The following is a 25092-nucleotide window of genomic DNA, read 5'->3' as shown; positions in this document are numbered from 1 at the left end:
TTTATTATACATGAAAGAAATCTTAACAATTTCAGTTCTTACCCAGGAAAATGTCAACCAACATGTTGAGAGTAAGTCTGTTCTGCTGGGAAGTTCTGGCATATCTTCCACCGACCTTCTGACAGTTTTCCTGCACAAACTGCACAATCTTCTTCACATCCTCAGTGACAAATCTTGCTTTGTATTGCTGAAGGTAAACAATTTAGACAGTTGATAGTTGTACATCAACCTCAACTCATAAAACTTGCTATGAGTAAAATCAATTAAAGATTTGTTTCTTTGTGTGCTAAATAGTTTAACACTAAAGAAGGTTCTTACTTGTGGTCTGGCGCAGTTGTCACATATTACCTCAGGATGCTCCTTGCAGAAATTACCATTAAATGTGCGCTCTCCAAAATATGCAAGAAGCTGAATTCTTCTACACTCCAACACATTTTCACAAAAATGTACCATGCTGTGCAGATTGTTGATGTGGGTTGCTTTAGAGTGCTGGTTACCATCCCTGTCCACTGAAGAGACATTATAAAAGCTTTAATTTTCATGCTTATTTTTATTGCTTTGTAATAGTAATTCATTTTAATTCAAATTTCCAATTTTATAACTGAAGTACTTATGCAAGTTATGAGCATCGAAAATACATTAGAGCCTTATGTTTCCAAGTTTATTCAATCTATCCACTAAAAAGTAAAAACTTATATCTGATAATATGTAAATATCTAATAATGTTGAAACAGGAAAGTTAACTCACATTTACCCATAAAGGTAACAAAAAAATCACAGTAAGACAGTAGGAAAAAAAGGGGTGGGGACTAAATAGGGGGTGGGGATTAAAAAGGGGTTGGGGTCATCAACATTGTGTAAGGTCCCCAGCAGCAAAAGACCAATCAGCTACAGTACACTGGGCTGAGGTTCAGCGGTCCAAGAGGTTAGGCAGAAGTTTCCATGGAATATGATGTTCACGGATGACACTGTGATTTGTAGTGAAAGTGGGGAGCAGGTTGAAGAGAGCCTGGGGAGATGGAGGTACGCATCGTAGTGAAGAGAAATTGAAGCTCGCAGGAGTAAAACAGAGTACATGTGCATGGGGGGGAGTTACAAGGAGTTAAGGAGTTTATTAAGTTAATTTATTGGAGAATGTAGTAGAGATTAGCAAAAGAGAGTGCGCAAGCAGGGTGAAGTGAATAGCAAAGAGAGATTTTTAATAAGGGTATCCGCCAGAGTACAGGGGAAAGTTTACTAGACAGTAGTGAGGTCTGCTATGTTATATTGGAGGCTGTTGGAGGCAGTAGCGTTGACTGAAGACAGGAGAAAGAGCTGACGGTGGAGATGAGTAAAGTGTAATTGATAGTATTAAGGATTATCAAAATTAGGAACAAGTTTATTAAAGGGACAGCGCAGTTAGGATGTTTTGGAGACAAAGTTAGGTAGGAGAGACTAAGATGTGCAGAGAAAAAGTGAGAGTTATATTGGGAAAAGGGAGGAGGGAAATGCCACAAAAAAAGTTTATGGATGTGGTGAGGGAAGACATGCAGGTGGCTGGGAGACAGAGGAGAATGTTCAGGACAGGGCAAACTGGAAATGAACTATACGGGTCATTCCTACAATTCGGTGCCTTTTGTGTCCCCAGTACTGATCATTGTATTTATTTAACACTTTCAAATACTAAACACAATGTTTTCTAACCCCCCCCCCCATATATAAAATTACTGTATACATACAAAAGGCACCCAATCCCAGGAATGACCCATACACTGTAACGACCCTTTACACCAGGGGTCTCAAACTCGCAGCCCGCAGGCCAGTTGCGGCCCGCAGGCCGATATTTTGTGGCCCCCGACATAACGTCAAAGTTCATTGTTAGTGCGGCCCGCGCGGTTTTCTCACATGCACCTATTTTGCTGAGTCGTTGCGCAACTCTTTACCCTTCACATTTTTTTTTTTTTTCCACTTAGCAACGTATTAGCAACGTCACTTGGCTGAAACGTGATTCAGAGCGACACCAAGTGGAAGGAAAATATATCCTGTCAGCCAGTGCAAGGTACAGAAGACAGAAAGGTGCGATCGCAAAAGAAAACGAATTTACCAAGAACAATTTAATCAAAAAGAGCAAGAATTTAAAATATATAAAACAGACAATGCACTTGATATTAAGAATTAAGAGAGGTGAAGTAACATGGACACCAGAGTTAGCTCAGTGGCGGAGAGATTTGGTAGAGCAGATGTAGGATGTAAACAAAAAGAATAAAATCTAGATCACTTTATTTATGAATGTGAAATGCATAAACACCTGAGAGATATATTTAATAATGATAAGAAAAACGAAGTGCTCAAAAAAGCTATGAACAATGATAACATTTTCAAATTCCTCTCAGAATATATAGAAAGGGCTTTCTGAATAATATCCCAAACACTCAGGTATTGGGCAGAGGTGGAAAGAGTACTCAAATATTGTACTCAGGTAAAAGTACTACTACTTTAAATAATTTTTACTGAAATACGAGTAAAATTACTAGTCTAAAAACCTACTGAAGTAAAAAAGTAACTCATTTAAAACGTACTCAGAGTAAACGTTACTTTGTTACTTGTGTTAGTAAAAAAACAATAGGGGGGGTCTCTCCTGTGTAACGCAAACAGGACAAGAGGATATATCTCACAATAGTTGTTTTTAATTAAAATATAATAGAAAAAACATGTTGATAGAACATTTAAGGATGTGTAAATGTGTCATTTTAGTACAGAACATCCCATAAAACATTTTCAAACTGTATAACCACTGAAGTTGGCATTAATTGTGGATTCTATAGACCAGCCTTCTTTTCATCACCAATAAATATCAAACAACAGTCATAATGCAAATCTCATAACTCAAAACAAGTCACGGTTACAAGTGTTGTAACTTTCACTAAATGACCCAAAGAAAACCTTCAAGATGTAAGACAATTCTGGGAATAATGGATCTTTGAAGGTTTCTGGCAGCAAAGAGTAGGTAAAATGTTGTCATGGTGATGGTGAACGCTGGCACATTTGGCTGCCGCTACCGTTGCCGTAGTTTATTTTATTTTATTGTATTTTATTTTAATCGTAATTTTCTTTCATTTTTATCTTTTTGCAGGCTCCTGTGGTCACTAGCCATTCGTGCATTTTTTTGGGTCGTGAGAGTTACGCTGGTGCGTTTGGATGCCGCTTCTCCCCCGGTGAAACAGTTTGAACGAAAACATTGCACGAAACATTTTACTGTATTTTATGCATTGGATTTGGGATCTTTTTTACTGTGCTTGTGCTGCTGATGCTACTATGATGTGGAGTGGTGTATCCGGAGCAGCGAGAGTTAGTGGATTAACTGTTTCTGTGTCCGCTGCTCTGTGTAACATCTGCTACTGTGTCTAACTCCTTTCTCTGTCAGTGTGGATTGTTTTCAATTGCTCCTTCGGCTGTTGGATTGGATGGCTGCAACAGTCTCTGCAACTTTTCTGGTCTAGACAACGTCTGCGGTCTCATCATGACGATGGAGCGCTCTTTCAGTGAACTCTATGCTCTGGGACATTCACGGTATAAACCTCCAACATCTTTACTGCTCCACCGCGACCTTGGTATTTTGCGAAGGCCTAAATATTCCCACCGAGCCTCAGGTCGGACTTTTGTTTACCAACAGCATGCTAACAGCAACATTCCATCACTCTGGTCACTGCAACGCCGTGAGGTTGCCAAGGTGATGCTAGGCTCCTCCCACCAGAATACGGAAATCTCATCTGCAGCAGTGTTCAAAACCCTCAAAACATCTTTTCCAGCTGACTCAGAACTGTGCCACATGTTTGGTGTTTCCTATGTTTGTAAATGTGTATTTTATTTATTTTTGCTTAGTAAATGTGTATTTTATTTATTTTTGCTTAGTAAATGTGTATTTTATTTATTTTGCTTAGATTTTTTATATTTTTATTGTAAAGTGTCCTTGGGTGTCATGAAAGGCGCTTTTCAAATAAAATTTTATTATATATTATTATATTATATAAAAGAAGCCTATGTTCTGAAGAATTGTTCTAAACTGTTATTAATAAAGATTGAGAAGTTTGGATCAGTTGTACTTTTGTTTGGAATACCTGAAACTTTTTTTTTTGTGGAATACTTGATGCGGCCCAGCCACTCCTAGACTCTACCTCCAGCAGCCCCCAGGTAAATTGAGTTTGAGACTCCTGCTTTACACTGTGGCTGTGATCTATGTAAACTGAATAGATTTCAAAATGAACAGACTACCAAAAAGTTAGGCTACATAGTCAGAGAAGGGGCTCTAAAGTAGTGAGAAAGATATAACTTCGTAATTGGATACGACTTTTCTGCTGAGATAATTTTGCATTAAATTAGGTTTTGCACTGTTGAATAAAGTGAATGAAGAAAAAAAAATGAAGGATGTACTAATAATAGCACCTAATAAATGTATAAAGTGCAAACCACACTTTATGTAGGACCTCATGACTAAAAGCTAAACTAAAGGCGGTAAAAAGAAAAACTCACTTGCAATAAGCCTTTTGATACGGATGACATCGGTGTAAGAATAGAAGAGAACACAATGGGAGATCTCTCCATCTCTGCCAGATCTTCCCGACTCTTGATAGTAGCCTTCCACTGACTTAGGCAGGCTGGCATGGATCACATAGCGCACATCAGGCTTGTCAATGCCCATGCCAAATGCAATGGTGGCACACATGACCTGCAGAAGATTATTTACAGTGATATACATAACAAAAGCCATTACATAATTCCTGACCAGCACTCCTACTTACACTGACTGAAATCATCTATCTAATAATCTTACCTGTTTTATTCTGACACTCAAAAATTAAACAAAAAATTTTCTCTTATAAACTGGGTTTGTCCTTCAGGCAGAAAATGCACAAAATAGGCCTGAAAGTTAAGTGGTAATAAAGCTAGCAGCTATGAGACACAGTAAAGCCAAGTTAAAGTTAAAAGAACATTCAAAACAAGTTAGGATTCCAATCAGAGAGGCACAGATCAGATAAATACAAGACTTTTTTTATTTTAAAAGCACTGAACATGAATTAACCTAAAACATCTCATTAGGGAGTAGAGATGAAAAAACTACAGCATCCACACATAGAGTTGGTCAAATGTGTGCCATTAATTTGACTACTACTAATATTGAGGAAGGAATATGGTAACAGCAGAACTAAAATCTCCCAATATGTCTGTCTGTCAATCTTGCTCAGAGCTCCTATATGGGGGACTGACTATATACAGCAGCTCTGAGCAAGATTGGCAGATTGGCTTGGTGTACTACTGCAAATATTGCATATTTAATACCAGGAGAAAACTTACTGTCAAGTCTCATATGGCAATCAAGTTAAAATTTCTAAGAAAACTTTACAGTACACAGTACATTATTTAGGTTAAAATGTTTGGCTAAGATAAAAAGCTATAAAATTACTTAAAGGTCATCGAGTGGCTTAGTCAACAGCCTAATTGTGACTTTTCTACATCCTGATGTAATGGCTTCTTTATTATTCATTAGATTTTAAATTATTCACTCTTAGTTAACACTGATAAGATCCCTGGTTGTAACAATCAATATATAAAATATCATAATAAAAACATTTGAAAAAGCTCTTACTTGGCAACCATCTTGGTTGATCCATTTGTTTTGGACATACTCTCGGTCACTGTCATTTAGCCCAGCGTGATATGCCAGTGCTGCAATGCCAGCCCTCTGCAGACTATCTGCCATCGTGTCACAGTCATTCCGTGACAAGCAGTACACAATACCAGAGTCACCTGTGTGTAAAATAATTGTAATTGTAATCAGAGAACACCGTGAGGACAAGAATTTGCCACTTATACTGGTTACCTGCTAAAGTATCAAGAAATCACACTCACGTGGATAGTGTTTCTTTATCCAGTTAATGCAATCCTCATCAACTTTCTTGGGTTTTTTAGGCAATATGGAATATTTCAAATTTTGTCTGTTGAAGCTCATTGTAAATCTGTGGTAAAAGCACAAATACATAACAGCTTTCAACACCCTACTCTCTTGTAGTTTCAAATACGAACATGAACAAACAAACTTCTCTAATTGGGATAAACCTCCAATATAGATTTGCTAACTTAGCATTATCTTATTCTATATCTTTTATTTTAGATGCATTTTTTACTTTAACACAAAGCTAAACAAGTGTGTGATAAGATTATTGTAACTTTCAGAGCACACTGACCACTGTCTAACAAGGACTTACACTTGAGGACGAGTCATGGCCAGCTGGTTGTGGATGTCCTTCTGGACTCGAGGTGTAGCAGTGGCAGTCAGTGCCATGATAGGAACTTTGGGAAACTTCTGACGTAGTTCATGCATCCGCTTGTAGTCTGGCCTAAAGTCGTGGCCCCACTACAAAGAACATGATTTGTCAGTGTATATAAATTTTACATAATATGGGTTAAAATGTAAAAAGATGGATTGTCCAAATCATCTTGTCCATATATTAATTAACCATGCATAGTATGTAAGTAAAAAATTAACCAAGAGAAACAAAGTGTTGAACTGTAAAATTCTTCTTTGCCTACCTGACTGACACAATGTGCCTCATCAATGACAAAACGAGCAAGCAGACCTCGCTCATATAAATTCTGCAGAGCAGAGATCATTCTTCCACTTGCACAAATCTTGGATTAAAAAAAAACAAAACATAAAGAACAGCTAGAAAACCTCATAGTGCACTGCAAAATAATTAATAAAATGTACTGCTACTAAGTTAGCATAAACACATTCTGCTTGGTCATTTTCCTAAAAGCTGGGAACGAACCTTTTCAGGAGTGCAGTAAAGCAGCTTAATTATAGGATCCTTCTTCGACAGCTGCATGTAAATACGGGCAGCTTCACTGTCACTTTTATCCCCAGATAAGCTGGTGGCAGGAACCTGAAGAACGAAAAACACCTCTAGTCATTAAAAGCAAATCCCATTCTTATACAGATCTTACAAATAATAAAAAAAACAGCTTACATCTAATGTGGTGAGTTTCTGAACCTGATCCACAATGAGGGAACGCAGAGGAGAGATCACCACAGTCACACCAGTTGAGACACATGCAGGCAGCTGATAACAGAGACTTTTACCCCCTCCTGCAAACGAAAATGTTCTTTTTTTATATTAACTTATACTATATTAAGACTGGTCATTATGGGCCATACACATAGCAAAACTGTGTCAGGTGTGGGAAATGTAGTGACCGAACAAAAGTGAAAATCATAACCTAAGTTAAATCAATATTTGGTGTGACCCTTTGCCTTATAAAACAGCATCAATTCTAGGTACATTTGCACAAAGTCTAGGATTATGTAGGATTATACACAGGTGTATGATTAACCAATTATACCAAACAGGTGGTAATAATGATTTTCATATGTAGGTTAAAACACAGTTATTAGCTAAAACAGAAACAGCTGTGTAGGAGGCTTAAAACTGGGTGAGGAAAAGCCAAACTGCTAAAAAGGTGAGGTTGTGTAAGACAGTATCATGTTACAGGTCATACACCATGACAATACTGAACACAGCAACAAGACACAAGGTAATTATACTGCATCAGCAATGTCTCTCCCAGGCAAAGATTTCAAAGCAGACTGGGGTTTTAAGATGTGCTGTTTAAGCTCTTTTAAAGAAGCACAAATAAACGGGCAACAATGAGGATTGTAGATGCAGTGGTTGGAAACTTAGTGCAGCAAATGAAAAACACATCATGCTTACTTCCCTTTGAAATTGGAAGTTGTCCAGCAGTGCCATCAGCTCAGAACTGGCAGAAACCAGTGGGACCCAGGTACATTCATCTACTCTTTAGAGAAGTCTGTCCAGAAGTGGTCTTCATGGAAGAATTGTGGCTAAAAAGCCATACCTTCGATGTGAAAACAAGGTCAAGCGACTCAACTATGCACAAAAACATGGGGTGCAGAAAAATGGCAGTAGGTGCTCAAAATTTTAAATATTAGGCTCTAACAGAACGCAGTTTGTTCATCGAAAGGATTGGAAAGGGTTACAGTGAGTGTCTACAGACAACAGTGAAGATTGGTTGAGGTTCGTTGCAAGTTTGGAGCTGCATTTTAGCTAATTTAATTGGTGACTTGGCCAAGATTAATAGTGTCCTCAATGCTGAGAAATAAATGCAGATACTTATCCCTCATGCAATACTATCAGGGAGACATCTGATTGGCTCCAAATGTATTCTGCAGCAGGACAACGACACCAAACATACAGCCAATGTCTTCAGCATAAAGAAAAGAACAAGGATCCCTAGAATTGATGATATGGCCCCCAAAGAACCATGATCTATACCATCAAGCCTGTCTGGGATTACATGAAGAGATTTAAGCAAGCCTACATCCACAGAAGATCTGTGGTTAGTTCTCCAAGATGTTTGGAACAACCTTCCTGCCAAATTCCTTCAAAAACTGTGTGCAAGTGTTCCTAGAAGAATTGATGCTGTTTTGAAGGCAAAGGGTGGTCACACCAAATATTGATTTGATGTAGATTTTGTTTTTGTTCATTCACTTTGCATTTTGTTTATTGATAACTTAACACTTCTATTTTTTAAAGCATTCTTACTTTGCAGCTTTTTCCACACCTGCCTAAAACTTTAACAGTTATGTAAATATATAAAAAAAATATATAAATAAAACACTTTAAGGTAAACTGTCTATCAAATATTATTAATTATATTATATTTTTATTTGCATTAATCTATTTAGAATTTCTTAGAAATTATTAGTGTTAACCTATAAAAAAATGAATGTTTTTTTTCTTAAATCAATTTGACCATTTACAAATTTATCATGCACAGCATGTAAGCCAGAATGAATCAATAAGTGTTAAAATGTAAAACATGGATTTTTTTTTTAAATATATATGCTTAGTTTTAAAATTAGAGCTATTATTACTTACTTATTACTTCAATTTTCACAAAGCAAAGCAGTGATTTAAGTGGGGAACAACCAGCAGTGGCTCCTAACTCAAACATTTAGGATCCCTAATAAAAGCTAAACCAGCAAAAGACAAGTTAAGAAAACCTGTAGGCATCAATATAAACGTGTCTTCTCCCAGGAGTGCAGCATTTATTGCTTCTAGCTGATTGAATCTGAACTGGTGAAGACCAAACTTCTTGTGGAATATCTTCATCATCTCTGGAGAGTGAGGAAAATTAAAGCCTCTGAAGCGGTCATGTGCTGGATTTCGGAATGTAGACTCTGTAGAAACACGTGAATTAATGATGCATTACATTCTACAGACGTTAAACAAAGAGATAACAAAAAACAGCACAAAGTAATAACTACTGACCAGGGGAAGGTGGTTTATTGGGTTTTATTACAGCAGTGGGAGTGGTAACGCTCTTTTTTACACTGGAATTTGAGGTTCCTACTTCACAAACTGACTTTGCAAGCACAGTGGAACTCTTGGATGAAGTAACAGGTTGTTCAAAGTAATGTGGGATATCACTGTCATTGAAGTCATCAATATCAAAGTCGTCAATGTAGAAGTCATCTGGTTCTTTGCTCAGGGATGAATCAGTCTGACCAGATGTAGTGTGTGCAGTGCTGTCATTTTGTTTCTTGTTTGTCTTCACTGGATTCTTAGGAGAGAAGAAAAGATCTGTCTGCTCCAACGTCTCTTCCTTTGACTCACTGAAGGACTGTACCAAAGAACTTTGTCCAGACTGAATGTTGCTAGTGCTGTAGTTCACACACTTTGTCTTTACCCTGCCTTGGCTCAAATCTGGGGTATGTAAAGGCTTGGGGTTCCATGTGCCTCCTGGTGTTTCTGTGCCATTTAGAATGCTGTCTGAATCAAACGTACTACTTTTGCAATCCAGAGATGTGACAGGGACAGTGGACTTTCTGAACTGAAAGCTGCCTTCTTTGTTTTGGATTAAAGGGGATGTAAGACCAGAACAACAACTGCGAAATAAACTGGGCTGAAAAGTCTCTCTCCTGTCTGTCTGCAATTTGCCTGATGATGAAGCATCAGCAATAATCTTCTTCCTGTGGGAAAACCATTAAAATAATGGCAATTAAGATCAATTGCTACAATTCAATTGAATCAAGGCAATTAAATTAATGTGTGTAAATAACAGGATAATTCTTAGTAAGAAATGTATTTAGTACTTCCACTCCCATTTATTTACATACCTGTGAGCTCTCTGTAAAAGCAGTTCTGTGCCACAAGTCAAGGTTATGAGCTCATGCTCAGGAACAGCATCCACCAAACAACAAATAGCCTCCATAACACAGAAGAGAGCATCCTCAAACCCTAAACAGATCATCAGTTTTAGCTAGAAACATGATCATTTTACATAGCGTTTAAATACCTACAATACAAACATGTAAATAAAACAGAAATTTAAACCTTTAAAACTTGTAGACAGAACATCCTGTGATCCTGGAAAGCTTGAAATGGACGTTCTTTGGGAGGCAGCACACTTAGCATTAATAACACAGTCATTTTTTCTAAGGTCAGAAAACAAAATTTCTCAGGATTAATAAATATGGCTTTGCTAATTAGATCACGTATTAAATTATTTTGTATTGATGGTAGACACAAAAATTCTTGCACCAATGTATTTTAGCATTTCTTTTATTGGGCAAGATGTTTTAATATCACATGCCAATGTCATTTTTTCTAAGAATATCCTGACAAAGCTTTTAACTACTAGTCTTAATCCTGTAAACGGCCAACAGATTTTAAAACAACTTTACAAACAACAAATTATTTATACTTTGACAAAATGCCCTTAGCCAGACGTGTTTAGTCTCTCAATGGTTAGTAAATAAAATTAACTTTTACATGTGTGTTTTGTGTAAGTGAGTGTGTGTGAGTTAAGGCATTAGTCTAATGCAGCTATTGCCTAACAGTCTAATGCTATTTTGGTAATGCAGCCAATGATATTACACAGCATTTATTTGACAATGTAAGATAATTAGTGCTTTCACATTCTTACACTATATTTTAGGTGTATCAATTCCTCTTTAAGAAAATCTGCTGTAAATACAGTGGGGGAAATAAGTATTTGATCATTGACAAGCTCCCCCCGTGTAATTCTGGACTGACCTCACCTTTCTCAGAATCATTCTTACCCCACCAGGTGAGATCTTGCATGGAGCTCCAGAGTGAGGGTGATTGTGATCTTGTATTTCTTCCATTTTCGAATTATCGCACCAACAGTGGTCTCTTTCTCACCAAGCTTCTTGCTGATGGTCTTGTAGCCCATTCCAGCCTTGTGCAGGTCTACAATCTTGTCCCTGACGTCCTTTGATAGCTCTTTGGTCTTGCCCATGGTGGTCGAGAGATTTGAACGGAAGAAACTGATTCTGTGACAGGAGTCTTTTATACAGGGACAGGACTAATTTGTGTGCCTTTTGTGCACATAACCAGTCTGTGGGGGTCAGAATTCTTGCTGGTTGGTAGGGGATCAAATACTTATTTCCCTTAATTAAATACAAATTAATTTTTATATAACTTTTATTTAATGTTTTTTTTCTGGATTTTTTGTTGATATTCTGTCTCTTTGTTAAAAATAAACCTTCCATAAAAATTATAGACTGTTCAAGTCTTTGTAAGGGGGTAAACTTACAAAATCAGCAGGGGATCAAATACTTATTTCCCCCACTGTAAGTGCCAGCTAAATAATAGCTAAAAAATTAATAAAAGAAACAGTTACTAAGAAATTAAAACACTTTGAGATATGGTTTTAATTAGTGGGCTGCAGACCACTAAGGGGTTTCAACAGGTATATTTAATAACAGCAAATCAGCAAATGCTGGACAGAGTTTCTTACATTTACTTTGACTTATGCAGACAGTATGAACCTGAGATATTTCATGTTTTGTCTGGTCAAGTTAATTGTATTTATAAATAAACATCTATTTCTGTATTTTAGGCCTGCAACACATTCCAACAAAAGTTGGGACAGTAAATCATTTACCACTTTGTAATGTTGCTATTCCTTTTCACCACACTTAAAAGACGTTTTGGCACCGAGGATACCAAGTGATTTAATGTTTCAGCTTTTATTTTGTCCCATTCTTCCTGCAAACACGTCTTAAGATGTGCAACAGTACGGGGTCGACGTTGTCGCATTTTTCGTTTCAAAATTCTCCACACATTCTTTTTTGGGGACAGGCCAGGACTGCAGGCAGGCCAGTCCAGTACCCGTACCCTCTTCTTCCACAGCCATGCCTTTGTAATGTGTGCATGTGGTTTTGCATTGTCTTGTTGAAAAATGCATGAACGTCCCTGGAAAAGATGACGTTTTGAAGTCACAGAAGTGTAAATTACTTTTGCCAAGGGCACTGACACAGCCCCATACCATGACAGACCCTGGCTTTTGGACTTGTTGCTGATAACAGTCTGAATGGTCCTTTTCGTCTTCGGTCCGAAACACACAGCGTCCATTTTTTAAAAAAAAGACCTGGAATGCTGATTCATCTGACCACAATACACGTTTCCACTGTGTGATGGTCCATCCTAGATGCCTCCGAGCCCAGAGAAGTAAATGCCGCTTCTGGACATGGTTAACATAAGGCTTCTTTTTTGCACAGTAAAGTTTTAAGTGGCATTTGTGCATGTAACTCTGTATTGTAGTGCTTGACAAAGATTTGCCAAAGTAATCCCTCACCCATGTGGTTATATCAGCTATTGTTGAGTGGTGGTTCTTGATGCAGTTCTGTCTGAGGGATCGAAGATCACGGGCGTTCAGCTTAAGCTTGCGCCCTTGGCCCTTACGCACTGAAATTTCTCCAGATTTCTTGAATGGTTTAATGATATTATGCACTGTAGAGGGAGAAATATGCAAATCCCTTCCAATCTTTCTTTGAGGTACATTGTTTTTAAACATTTCAATAATTTTCTCACACATTTGTTGACAAACTGGAGATCCTCTGATCATCTTTGCTCATCAAAGCCTTTCCTGGATGCTGCTTTTGTACCAAACCATGATTACAATCAGCTGTTAACATCACCTGTTTGGAATCACATCATTATTTAGTTTTTTCACCTCATTACGAGCCCTAAATTGCCCCCGTCCCAACTTTTTTTGCAGGCCTGAAATGCAGGAATACTAACAAATGGTATATTAACAAATGAAATAAAGTTGAGCAGACAAAACATGAAATATCTCGGGTTCAAACTGTCTGCAATCAAATAAAAGTCAAAGTAAATGTAAGGAACACTGCATTTTTATTTTATTTGCATTTTCCATACTGTCCCAACTTTTTCTGATTTAGGGTTGTAGATTACTAATTGGTTGCTTACCCACCAACCAACAAACATGTATCAACTTAGACTTTAGCTGTTATCATTTAATCAGAATTTATGTGAAGCCTACTGTTAAATAACCCCCAGAAGCCTGTGTAAAAGCCAGGTTTCACATCACATGATCAATCACAAACACATTGGCATAATAGTAGTATTGTTATGGCTAGATAAAACAGGATTTAAAAATAACAAGAAGAGAAGCCATTTGTGGCTGAATGAGTGAGAACAAAATGAAATGCCTATTCTTTGATGGAACATTTGATGATAATTAGCTGCTATGCCACTGTAGGACTGATCAGGCTTACCAATGTACAATTATGAAAAACAATAGTATTTTTTTTGTATTTAAAATAATACATTGTTTAAACAATACAATTTTGTAAAGCAGTCAGTGTGCTACATTATTCTACGCCATCCTCCTATCAGTGAACTATAAATTTGATTAATCTAAAATCCAGTCCTACTGTGAAATTTTGATCCAAAAGTGGCAGCACTGTTAGAAAGTTTTTGTTTGCAATCTTTGATTACAGTACCCCTAAATCAGCCAGCAGCAATAAGCTAGTCATGTTGTGAGTTTCAAGTATAAGATTCTTACTCATGACTAAAACAAATATTTTTATAATGAGCATTTTTGTCTGAAATGGTATCACACAGTGTTTGTTTGTTTTTTTTGTTTATTAGGATTTTAACATCATGTTTTACACTTTGGGTACATTCATGATATGAACAGCAGTTACTCGTTACACAAGATTCATCAATTCACAAAGTTATATCAAACTCAGTCATGGACAATTTTGTATCTCCAATTCACCTCACTTGCATGTCTTTGGACTGTGGGAGGAAACCGGAGCACCCGGAGGAAATCCAAACAGACACGGGAAGAACATGCAAACTCCACACAGAAAGAACCAGGACCGCCCCACCTGGGGATCAAACCCAGGACCTTCTTGCTGTGAGGCAACAGTGCTACCCACTTAGCCACCGTGCCGCCCATCACACAGTGTAACTAGGGTTAAGTTTCTACAGCAAATGACAAAAAAGAAAATCAGCTGTAAATAATTTCTATACTGACACTTGCAGACTCAAACTAAACAAAACACTGCTGTGCAGCTGACTTTGAAATAATTTCCTGCACAGGACAGCTCTCAAGTACAAAAATTGCATGATAATTCTGATAAGTCTTGCTAGATGCTAGATGCAGCTAGTACTTTTTTAGGTACACCGATCTGGTGTGTATATTCACTGATTGTTTAATAAGCTACTCCTACCATACAGATGTACTTTGTGGTTATACACTTACTGACTATAGTCAATGATCTGTACACTTTGTCACCCACCATACTTTGTCAACACAGAAGTATTGTTTCTATATGATTGTTTTATAACTCTGCTTTAAATCAATGCAATGGATTATTTACTTGTCACTTTTAGCACTGCATATTTGAAAGCAGTAAATCTGTGCCTTGATTTAATTTCCGTGTCAGTTGTATATGACTGATGTAAATTAAGAAGTTTTTTTTTTTTAATGTAAAACGCTTGTGTTTGTATTTTTCAGTAAAGAGCTCAAGCAACATGAGAACAATGTAGGTTTTGCTTTCATTTTGGCATGTATTCTGCAAGTTACTATGGAAAGTCAATGTGTGTATTACATTTTTCACTGTAGCGACTGCATTTCAATTCCTCCCTATAAATATAAGCTAAGAATGTAAACACTTTATACAGCACTAATAAAAAGCTGATGTAGGAAAAATGTTTCATTGGCTATGAATTAGTAACTAAGAACATGACATGTTAAGACTTATCTGTTCCTACCTTTTTTCCACTGTTGAGAGAGGTGAGCTTTTGTCTTCATGAACAGGTGATGGTGGAATAAAATCCAAGTCATCCCCCAGCACTTCAGTCTGACTGTCATCAATGTTAATGATATCTAAATCAGCCCATTTATTATCATCTTCTGTAAATAAAAAAAATTAAAACTAAAGCAGACATTTATTTAACAAGAGTTACATTAAAAATACAAACCATAACTTAAGATGTCATACAGAGGCTACTCACAGCTTTGAAATTTTGGCTGACGATTATTAAACATTGGGCTTTATTATTTAATTATAAAATTGTCTTACAGTTCATATTCTACAGCTTTCCCAAGTACAACAGTAGTGTAGGATATAACCGACATTTTTAAATATTCCAATTACAAAAAAACTTAAACATAAACTTGTTTACTGACTATGAAAAGGTTGATGTCTTCACATTAAATTGTCATTTTTAAATCATCCAGATTGCATTTATTTTTGAATATTTGTTTCAATTGAGCTTTAAATAAATTAAAGTTACCATTTCTAATAATTTTTTGTAATTAAAGCGGAGAAATAATCAAAACTGGATCTGTGTTTAAAAAATGCCCTCTTAGCAACAGTCAACAAATTATCAACAAATTAACCAAATGTATTGAGAACAAGGGCACGGAAAACTGCTGAAAATACCAAGGAGGAAGATGATGACCACTGATCAAGTTTTTAAGATGGCCAGAACAGAAAAAGGAGCTACTAAACCACATTAAGTCCCACAAGTTATGTTAGGTATGTAATGAGGCACCCCCATGACAACAGTGAAGACAGTGTTATGAGGTGATTTTGGAAGGACTCAGAAAGGAGGGCATTGCAGAAAGCTGACCCATTTGTGCAGCCAACCATAAGTGACATGACATTATTTATATCTGGGTTCAATCAGACTAGACACACTCAGGCGTAATAACTGGCAGCACTTTAAAATCTAAATATCGCTAAATAGAAGCTTCTATAAGCATACACCATGTTCCAAATAATTATGCATGTGCTATTTTTGTTTGTATGTGCAAGGATTTTGTTTTATCCTCAACAGTAATATTACAATGTGGATGTTATTACAAGTGGATGTTATTACAAGTGGTATTATACTGATGACAATGGCGTCATTTATTTTTTGAAAAGAACGCAAAATATGTTGTTCCAAATTATTATGCAGAATTCAGTTTTTAAAACATTTAATGGTCATAATGACAATATCATTTCCAACAGAAATCTGTTATTTGCTGCATACACAGATCATTTTACAAAAAAACCAACTTAAATCAAAACATTTATATTTTAATATCAAGTTACACATTGATATGTGAGCGCTTCTTTGAAATGACTAACAACTCTCTCATCCATTGAACTTAAGTCCATTTATAGTTTTTGCTTGTATTTCATTTGAGGATGCCAGTATTGCCTCCCAGAGCTGCTGTTTTGAGGTATATTGACGACCACTCTAATACAGCTTCCTTTTAAGGATACTCCACAGATTCCCAATAGGATTGAGGACAGGAGATGATGGTGGCCAAATCATGATTTTGTCTCCTTTTATGCCCATAACAACTAAGGAGTCAATGGTGTTGGATGCATGGGATGGTGCATTGTCTTGCATGAATATGATTTAATTTTGGAAGGTATTATTCTTCCTTTTATACTATGGCAGAAAATGATCAGTTAGGAAATCCACATATCGTTTAGTGGTAATTTTAACACCCTCAGGGACCCTAATGGGTCCTACCATTTCACTTCCCAATATTCCGGCCCAAATCATCACTCCACCACCTCCTTGCTCATGTTGAAGTCTTGTAGCAACAGGGTGGCCGTTCACCAGCCATTTAGAACTCCATCTATCAGGACCATCCAGTGTAGCACGGCATTTATCAGTGAATAAAACTGTTAGAATATTAGTCTTCATGTATTTCTAAGCCTTCTGTCGGTGGGCTTTGTTTAGGGGTGGCCAAACTACAGGTTAATGTACAACTGCCAGCCTGTGGAGGGTCCTTCATCGAGAGGTTTGTGACACCAGCCGCTTCCAATACATGTATGCTGCTTGTCAGTGGCATTTTTACAGCTGCCCTTTTAATAAGATTAATTTGTCTGACAAAAACTTTCCTTAAGCCTTTATTAGATCACATGCAAATCACTCACATATCTTTTCAGTTTGATAATCTCTCTTCAGTTTTTGTAAGTTCTCTTCAGTTGTTTTTATGTCTTTTGCAAGACTGAACTTTTTCATGCTTTTTATCTTTAAAAAGGACTTTCTTCCTCACCATACTGCATGAGAACTGTGACTTGCTTAATAATATGGAACAATCTATTTAAGTAACTTTCCCTTTAACTAACTAACCCTTTTCCCTGGCAATCTAATTAACAAACATGCCTTAGATACCAGACATGTAAAAAGATATGAGATAAAATAAAAACAAACACTTTATTTTAAAAACTAAAACCTAATTGTTCATTTTATCGAATTCATATTCATATTTCACTTGCATAATAATTTGGAACACAGTGTATTATGACAATAGAAACTTTTAAGGCAAAATGTTTACAGCAGTATAGCTAAATCATTTGCACTGTTGTGTAAACTGTCATTAGGCACAGTCATCTGTAATTGTTTCTTTGTGTTTTTAACGACTTGGTTACACTGAGATTTTATTCATGGTAGAATATGTTAATCTTTAAGTCCTGATATATTATATCAGCAAACCAAGCATTTTTTTGTTTGAAGATTTCTTTAAATGAATTTGGTAAGTAGAGCTTTTGTCGGGTGTGTAGATACTTGGTTTAATGGAGTGTTTAATGTCAGTGTTTAATGAAGGAGTATGTGGCAAGTTTCGCGGGGGAGGGGTGGCTCCCTCTTTTCATTAAGTGCAAGCGTTTGAAGCGGGTGTGGCCAATGTAGCATCTAGAGAAAGCAATTTTGCACTTTTTTTGGTTGCACTTTGGTTTGGAAATAGATGGTGGGGCAGAGCTCATACAGATTGTTTTTGTTCAGCATATTCTTGTCTCATAGTTCTGTCTGATGAGTACTTCTATTTTGTCCATCACACCATTTAATAACGGGTGGTACGACTGAGTTGGTAAATATTAGTGTTTTTGTTCTTAGCATTAGGTTTAGTGCCATGAGAAGCACTTCAGCTTAAACTGTAAGTCTGAGCTATGATGGGTCAAGATGGTGCTGTTTGCAAGCTGCCAAGTTATTACTACTGATGATACTCAGTCTGGTTTTAGAGCTATCCATGTATATGACGGATTGTGACAGGTAGCTCTCTCATATGCCCAGGCACTCATTTTGGTATAGATTTGAATAGCTAATCAGTTTCTTATTTTTGGCAAGGTCTACGATGAGGTTTGGCTTAATAATGTGCCATGGGGAGAGGGTTGTTTAGTAGGTGTGGGTAGTGGTGGTCAAGTTTTACTTCTATTTCAAGTGGTTGGCTGCAGTTGTGTTAGGAGGAATACAGCAAGGAGTGTGATGGAGCAAAGACTACTCTATAGGCGGAGTTTTGTGGGTTGTTTCTAAGTTTGAGGGAACGTTTTAGTTGCCTATATTTCAGGGGTGGCATAAGTAGCATGTGTCTGTCTTTGTATCCGATATGAAGGTTATCAACATTTAGGCTGCAAAAAGTACCTGGGGTTATTTTTGGTCACACTGTTTATGTTTAGGTTAAGGAGGATGATTGAAAGAACGCATCCCTGTGGGATTCTTGGGAGATGCAATCTAAATTCGGCTTATATCATTTAGTATGCCGTACCTCCAGGTCTTGTCATGCGCTTTCTCTAGATCATAGCATTTACATTATATTACCATTTACATTTTCGGCATTTAGTAGACGCTCTTATCCAAAGCGACCTACAGAAGTGCTTCCACAGTACAGTGCTTTCCCTACTCTAGTTTAAGTAGACAACAGAAACCCTGTGTTTTGTTTTGTTTTTTTTAGAAAATAAGTAATGAATAAGAGTGTTAGCAGTGTTAACAGCTTTGGCATGCTCCTTCCTGAGAAAGGCATCACAAATTAAGTCCTGTAGTCTGACCAGGTTGTCTGTTGTGCTTCTTTAATTTTTAAAGCCACTTTGGACATTGCTAAGAATATGGTCTTTCTCCAGCTGGCATACAAGCCTGTTGTTAAATCATTTGCTTAATTTAGTTAGCGCTATTGGCCTGGAGTTACATCACAGTGATCTTTTCCTATTTTTTTCTAACATAGAATGGCATTTGTCATGCTTATAAAGCACTTCAAATTGAATTGGATTTAATTGAATGGCTTGCATTCGATGTAAAGGTTCCAGATTTTGGCCAAATGCATGCTGGGTGTAATGTTGCTGATGAAGTACCTCCAGCTCCGTTTTTGGCTGTATTTATTGTTCGATTTATTGCTTTGGATAATTTACAAGAAGATTATTTCAGAAATCTCCCCAAAAGAGTTCAAGATGTGCTTAGTGCCAAAGAAGGTCACACTAAATACCAACTTCTGCCTGTAGAAGTTTTTTTTTTTCAAAATTATTGATATTTTTATGTGTGTGTACATAATTCCTGTATCTTAATAAAGAGACCAAAATAAATATCGACTGTCATTAAAACGTTGTTACAACATGTCTTAAAGGTTCAGAGCTGTTTTGTTATACTGGCATATTAGACAGTTTTGGCTCGTATAATATTTTTTGTCATTCATTTTCAGTGTGCATTCTCCAGTTTTGTTTACAGACACATTATGAGATTGTGATAACACAAATAATTTGTGCATTTGTATTATTAAAATCATATACAAATGAAATACTATGCTATAAAATCCAAAATGGTTAAGCTGTTTTGCTTCAGTATAGCATCAGACGTTGCATGTTGGATGCATGTTAGCTTAAGGCTGTGGTAGCTTAGTAATTCATTTTAAATGGACTACATATCAGGTCACTGGTTCAGCCCAAACACAGCTAAGTTGCCACTGTTGGGCCCCTAAGCAAGGCCCTTTCCCACTTGACACTTTGGATCACCTCACACTTTGCATCATCTCATTATAACTACACTAATATCATCAGGAAAAAAATGAATACACCAACTGCATCTCAGGTCTTTGATTAGTATGTTTAGTTAACCTTTATAATAAACTATTTTCTACAAACTTTATGTCTGTAAAATGTACATTTTAAATGATGAACTGGTTCTGCTCAGAGCTTTACCGCTTTTATTTTACTGTTCTACATTACTGCCATATACACTGATCAGCCATAACATTAACACCACCTCCTCCATTTTTACAGCTCCACTTACCATATAGAAGCACTACTGACTGTAGTCCATCTATTTCTCTACATACTGTTTTAACCTGCTTTCACACTGTTCTCCAATGGTCAGGACCCCCACAGGACCACTACAGAGCAAGTATTATTTAGGTGGTGGATCATTCTCAGCACTGCAGTGACAATGACATGGTGGTGGTGTGTTAGTGTGTGTTGTGCTGGTATGAGTGGATCAGACACTGGAGTTTTTAAATACCGTGTCCACTTACTGTCCACTCTATTAGACACTCCTACCTAGTTGGTCCACCTTGTAGATGTAAAGTCAGAGACGATCGCTCATCTATTGCTGCTGTTTGAGTTGGTCATCTTCTAGACCTTTATCAGTGGTCACAGGACGCTACCCACAGTGGATATTTTAGGTTGGTGGACTATTCTCAGTCCAGCAGTGACAGCGAGGTGTTTAAAAACATCATCAGCATTGCTGTGTTTTATCCACTCATGCCAGCACAACACACACTAACACACCACCACCATGTCAGTGTCACTGCTGTTCTGAGAATGACCCGCCACCCAAATAATACCTACTTTGTAGTGGTCCTGGGAGAGTCCTGACCATTAAAGAACAGCATGAAAGGGGGCTCAAACAAAGCATGCAGAAAAACAGATGGACTACGTCAGTAACTGTACAGTAGAACTAAAGTGCTTCTATATGGTAAGTGGAGCTGATAAAATGGACAGTGAGTGTAGAAACAAGGAGGTGGTTTTAATGTTATGGCTGATCGGTGTATATTTATATATAGAAGAGTTTTGTGTTTTTTTTATGTTATCCCTGAGAAACCCAAGAGGAAGGCAAATACTTGCACTGTATTTCATGTTTAAACAATTATGTAAGGCCTCAAACATAAATACTCATAAGCAACTGCAAAAAAACAAAAAGAGAAACACTAACTTGTTAAACTGTTGGCAGTCTCCTCAGTTTTATCTGCGGGCTCAACGATGGAAACATCGGCATCATCCTCACTGTCACTCATCAGTGAATTGTGTTTGGCCGAACGTTTTGTTGTCTTAATGGGAGAGTCATCTGGTTCAGACAATCCTGACTGGGTACCACCCTGATCTGCAGCATGAGTGTCTAAAGTGTTTTCTGTAGTTCCAAAGGATTCCTTTATGGGCAAATCTTTATTTTTCCTGTTGTCATTGGACAATGCACTGAAAACTTTAGTTGGAGTCTTTTCTGTTGCAGATGTTTTATTTACTGGGCTTTGAGCTGCTACCTTTCCTTTGGATGGAGTTTCAAAATCATCAAAGTCATCCCAGTCGTCTAAGGAGATGCCAAGTGAGTTGTCAGCTCCGACCAAATCTACAGTGTCACTGCCATTGTTGCTCATGCATCTGCTAGCTGACTTTGGTAATCCTGAGATTGAAGGCTGTGCAGAACTGAGCTTGCTCACTGCAAATGGATTGGCTAATGGGTTGACAGTCTGTGTCTTAGGCTTGCCAGGTGCAGTAAAGAAGGTAATTTTTGAAGATGGTCGCTCTGGCTTGTTTGGAAATGGAGCTTTAGTTACTTCACAGCTGAAAGGAACATTGACATTCCGGTTTGAAAAGACATTTGAGCCAATTACCTTTTTGGGAACTTCAGAATTGGTAATGATTGATGTCTTCTTTTTAAAACAAAAAACCCTAAAAGAGGAGCAGGTAAGAAAAAAAGCATTTAGGAAAAAAAGCAATGTACAATTTATGTAGAACACTCAATTACAGGTAAAATAATAATCACTACTAAAAAAAAACAATGTAATAATCCCCCTTCTCACACACACAGTAATATGTATTTTAAATATATATATAAATATGGACAGAAATATGTGGCCCGTCAAATTAATGTCAATTATTTTGGAATGGGACATCCAACAAATTGATGGTCAGGTGTCCATATAACGTTGGCCATTTTTGTTTTGTTCATTAAACGACATGATTATAATATACACTTTTAACAGCTGTTTAGCTGCTGTAATACTGCTTAAGGGCTGCAAGTTGCAAGGCAGTAAGTTAATTATGTGATTAGTCTTTCACCTCGCTGTAAAGGAATGTTAGCCCATACTTTAGAAGAGGTGACACTGCAGAATTGCTTTACTTTAACATTGAGGATCTTTTGAGCACAAACTGCCCTATTAAGTTCCTGCCACAGCCTCTTAAAGGCGTTTAAGTCAAAAGTGGATCTGCTCTTATATTTTGGGTCACGGTCTGGTTGAATAATTACCTTCCCCACATAATACTGCTGATTGCTGTATGACCTAAAGTTGGGTTACTACAACCAACCTTAATTTGCTTTAGCTGTGATTTGCTATATAAACACCACCCATGTGTTCAAAATGTGTTGCAACTGTAAGCTAAGAGAGGAGCTACACTCACTGTCCATTTCATCAGCTCCACTTACCATATAGAAGCACTTTGTAGTTCTACAATTACTGACTGTAGACCATCTGTTTCTCTGCATGCTTTGTTAGCCCCCTTTCATGTTGTTCTTCAATGGTCAGGACTCTCCCAGGACCACTACAGAGTAGGTATTACTTGGGTGGAGGAAAATTCTCAGCACTGTAGTGACACTGACATGGTGGTGGTGTGTTAGTGTGTGTTGTGCTGGTATGAGTGGATCAGACACAGCAGCGCTGATGGAGTTTTTAAACACCTCACTGTCACTGCTGGTCTAGAAGATGACCAATTCAAACAGCAGCAATAGATGAGCGATCGTCTCTGACTTTACATCTACAAGGTGGACCAACTAGGTATGAGTGTCTCATACCAGCACAACACACACTAACACATTACCACCATGTCAGTGTCACTGCAGTGCTGAGAATGATCCACCACCTAAATAATACCTGCTCTGTGGTTGTCCTGTAGGGGTCCTGACCATTGAAGAACAGGGTGAAAGCAGGCTAAAAAGGTATGTAGAGAAACAGATGGACTATATTTATACAACAGTTAGTTCCGACCTTACAATCTGATTGGTTGAGAAGCGTTCTAACCGTGCTGATATTCGTGATAACAGCACGGCCTTTTCACACCACAACTGTATTACTCTGCTGACGCGTTGCCAGTAACGACAAGCTTCATGCACACAAACGCGCACGCAGGCGACACAGACTTTTTTCCCGATCACGTTTTAAATCCGTTATCTGATATACAATGTAGTGCACTGTGTGGGGAACATAAATCAATTGTCTAATTCACTATCTAGTGCACTATGTAGTGAACATGAATGCGTTATCCGATACACAATCTAGTGCACTACGTAGGGAACATGAATGTGTTTGTAACGCGAACAGTTAGTTTAATAGCCCAGTTAGCAGCTTCTAAAAGTTCTGTTATCACCCTTATCCTTTGGTGTGTGCAAGAGGTTTTTTATTTCTTTTTTCCCTTCGGAGGTTCTTGCCTTCTTCTTCTTACCTCCCTAAAATGAGTTTTTGCAACTTGGGATGTCTGCTTTGTAGTGTTAAACTTTATATTCGTTGTGGAACTACTTTTTGGCGGAAGGTATTGTCAATATTAAAGCATATTTATTATGAAATTCAGGGCTTCTTTGATTTATTTTCTTTCTTTCTTTCGTAAAAACTGTTGTATAAAAGCAATAGAACACTTGAGGTCATGTGTTATCGCGAATAACATCACGGCTGTGATGATCTACGGCAGTGTTTCTCAACCTTTTTTCAGTCACGGCACCCTTTAAAAGTTTTCAAAATCTCAAGTCACCCCAGTCTAAAATGTACTAAAAAACTTACACTCTGCATCCCTCGTACTGCTAACACACAAAAACACTACAGGGAAGAGACGTACTGTGGTTGCATTGCATTAAGTTTCAGAAAAATCCTTTCTTGTGCAGAGATGAGCCCGTGTTTGTTTCTGCTTTAAAACATACACGCCATGAACCAATCAGATTTAACATCATTAAACAACTTTTATAGTTTATTTCTCAATTATTTGTCATTATCCCACTAGCACTGCTCATTGTCTGCATGGTTTCTCTGTAGCTCAGTTATGGCTCTCATACTCAAACTCAAAAGAAGCTTTATTGGCATGACAAATAAGGACATTCGTATTGCCAAAGCAAGTTAGAGAGAAAACCGTTTGTCTATATATATATATAAAGTGAAGTAGTTAAAGGGAAGTAGTTTACTTACCCGGCCTTTGGTTTAGAAAGAGACAGTTTGCTCGGTGCGGCTGCACTGTTGTGCCGCTCCAGCTGCTCTTTTAAATTGTTCTGAGGGAGAGACGGCATTGTGCATCCAAACAAACACGCGTACACATAAAATAAAGCTGCTTACTAACGGTGTTAAACCAAACGGTGCTGAAACACAGAGAGGCTGCAGGTAAGAATATTACACAACGCCTGACATAGCGGCTCGCTAGCAACAACAGCTGACGTTCACTAACAGTCAAAACCAGCGCTAGTAATTGTTAGTTTTTCTTTAGCCAGTTCTTACTGTTGCAAAGAAAGAACCTGTAACAATCACTTACTAATCATTAGTGCTAAATTAAACGGAGTTTATTATAAATACACGTGTGAATATAATCTTAAATTAACCTAAATCATTCCTGTGTGTTTACAACTGCCTAAAAACCGGATACACTATCTCGCGCTCTCTGTTCATCGCGGGTTTGCGACTCCGGCTCTGATTGGTAGTTTCTTTTTCTTTAGAAGTTTTTGGCGGGTGAAATAC

The 25092-nt window shown here is 37.5% G+C and overlaps 1 protein-coding gene across 2 annotated transcripts in view; it reads right to left on the bottom strand.

Moving 5' to 3' along the window:
• blm (BLM RecQ like helicase) overlaps nucleotides 1-24884 on the bottom strand; it is a 28721-nt gene extending 3837 nt beyond the window's left edge. For both annotated transcript variants that reach the window (XM_063005310.1, XM_063005311.1), the window contains exons 1-16: nucleotides 24553-24884; nucleotides 21321-22054; nucleotides 15111-15252; nucleotides 10392-10492; nucleotides 10175-10295; nucleotides 9327-10027; nucleotides 9059-9235; nucleotides 7005-7123; nucleotides 6807-6920; nucleotides 6568-6666; nucleotides 6243-6391; nucleotides 5887-5993; nucleotides 5624-5784; nucleotides 4510-4705; nucleotides 319-509; nucleotides 43-187 (exon numbers count right to left, since the gene is read on the bottom strand). In XM_063005310.1, the coding sequence (XP_062861380.1) occupies nucleotides 43-187; nucleotides 319-509; nucleotides 4510-4705; nucleotides 5624-5784; nucleotides 5887-5993; nucleotides 6243-6391; nucleotides 6568-6666; nucleotides 6807-6920; nucleotides 7005-7123; nucleotides 9059-9235; nucleotides 9327-10027; nucleotides 10175-10295; nucleotides 10392-10492; nucleotides 15111-15252; nucleotides 21321-22054; nucleotides 24553-24650 (3355 nt within the window). In that variant the 5' untranslated portion in view covers nucleotides 24651-24884. The remainder of the gene's footprint in view (nucleotides 1-42; nucleotides 188-318; nucleotides 510-4509; nucleotides 4706-5623; nucleotides 5785-5886; nucleotides 5994-6242; nucleotides 6392-6567; nucleotides 6667-6806; nucleotides 6921-7004; nucleotides 7124-9058; nucleotides 9236-9326; nucleotides 10028-10174; nucleotides 10296-10391; nucleotides 10493-15110; nucleotides 15253-21320; nucleotides 22055-24552) is intronic.
• Nucleotides 24885-25092: the final 208 nt, after the last annotated feature.

This window comes from Trichomycterus rosablanca, chromosome 11, assembly GCF_030014385.1.
Source record: "Trichomycterus rosablanca isolate fTriRos1 chromosome 11, fTriRos1.hap1, whole genome shotgun sequence".
Lineage (NCBI taxonomy): Eukaryota > Metazoa > Chordata > Actinopteri > Siluriformes > Trichomycteridae > Trichomycterus > Trichomycterus rosablanca.
Note: the sequence above shows the minus strand (reverse complement) of the source record. Positions and strands in the feature narration are given on the sequence as shown.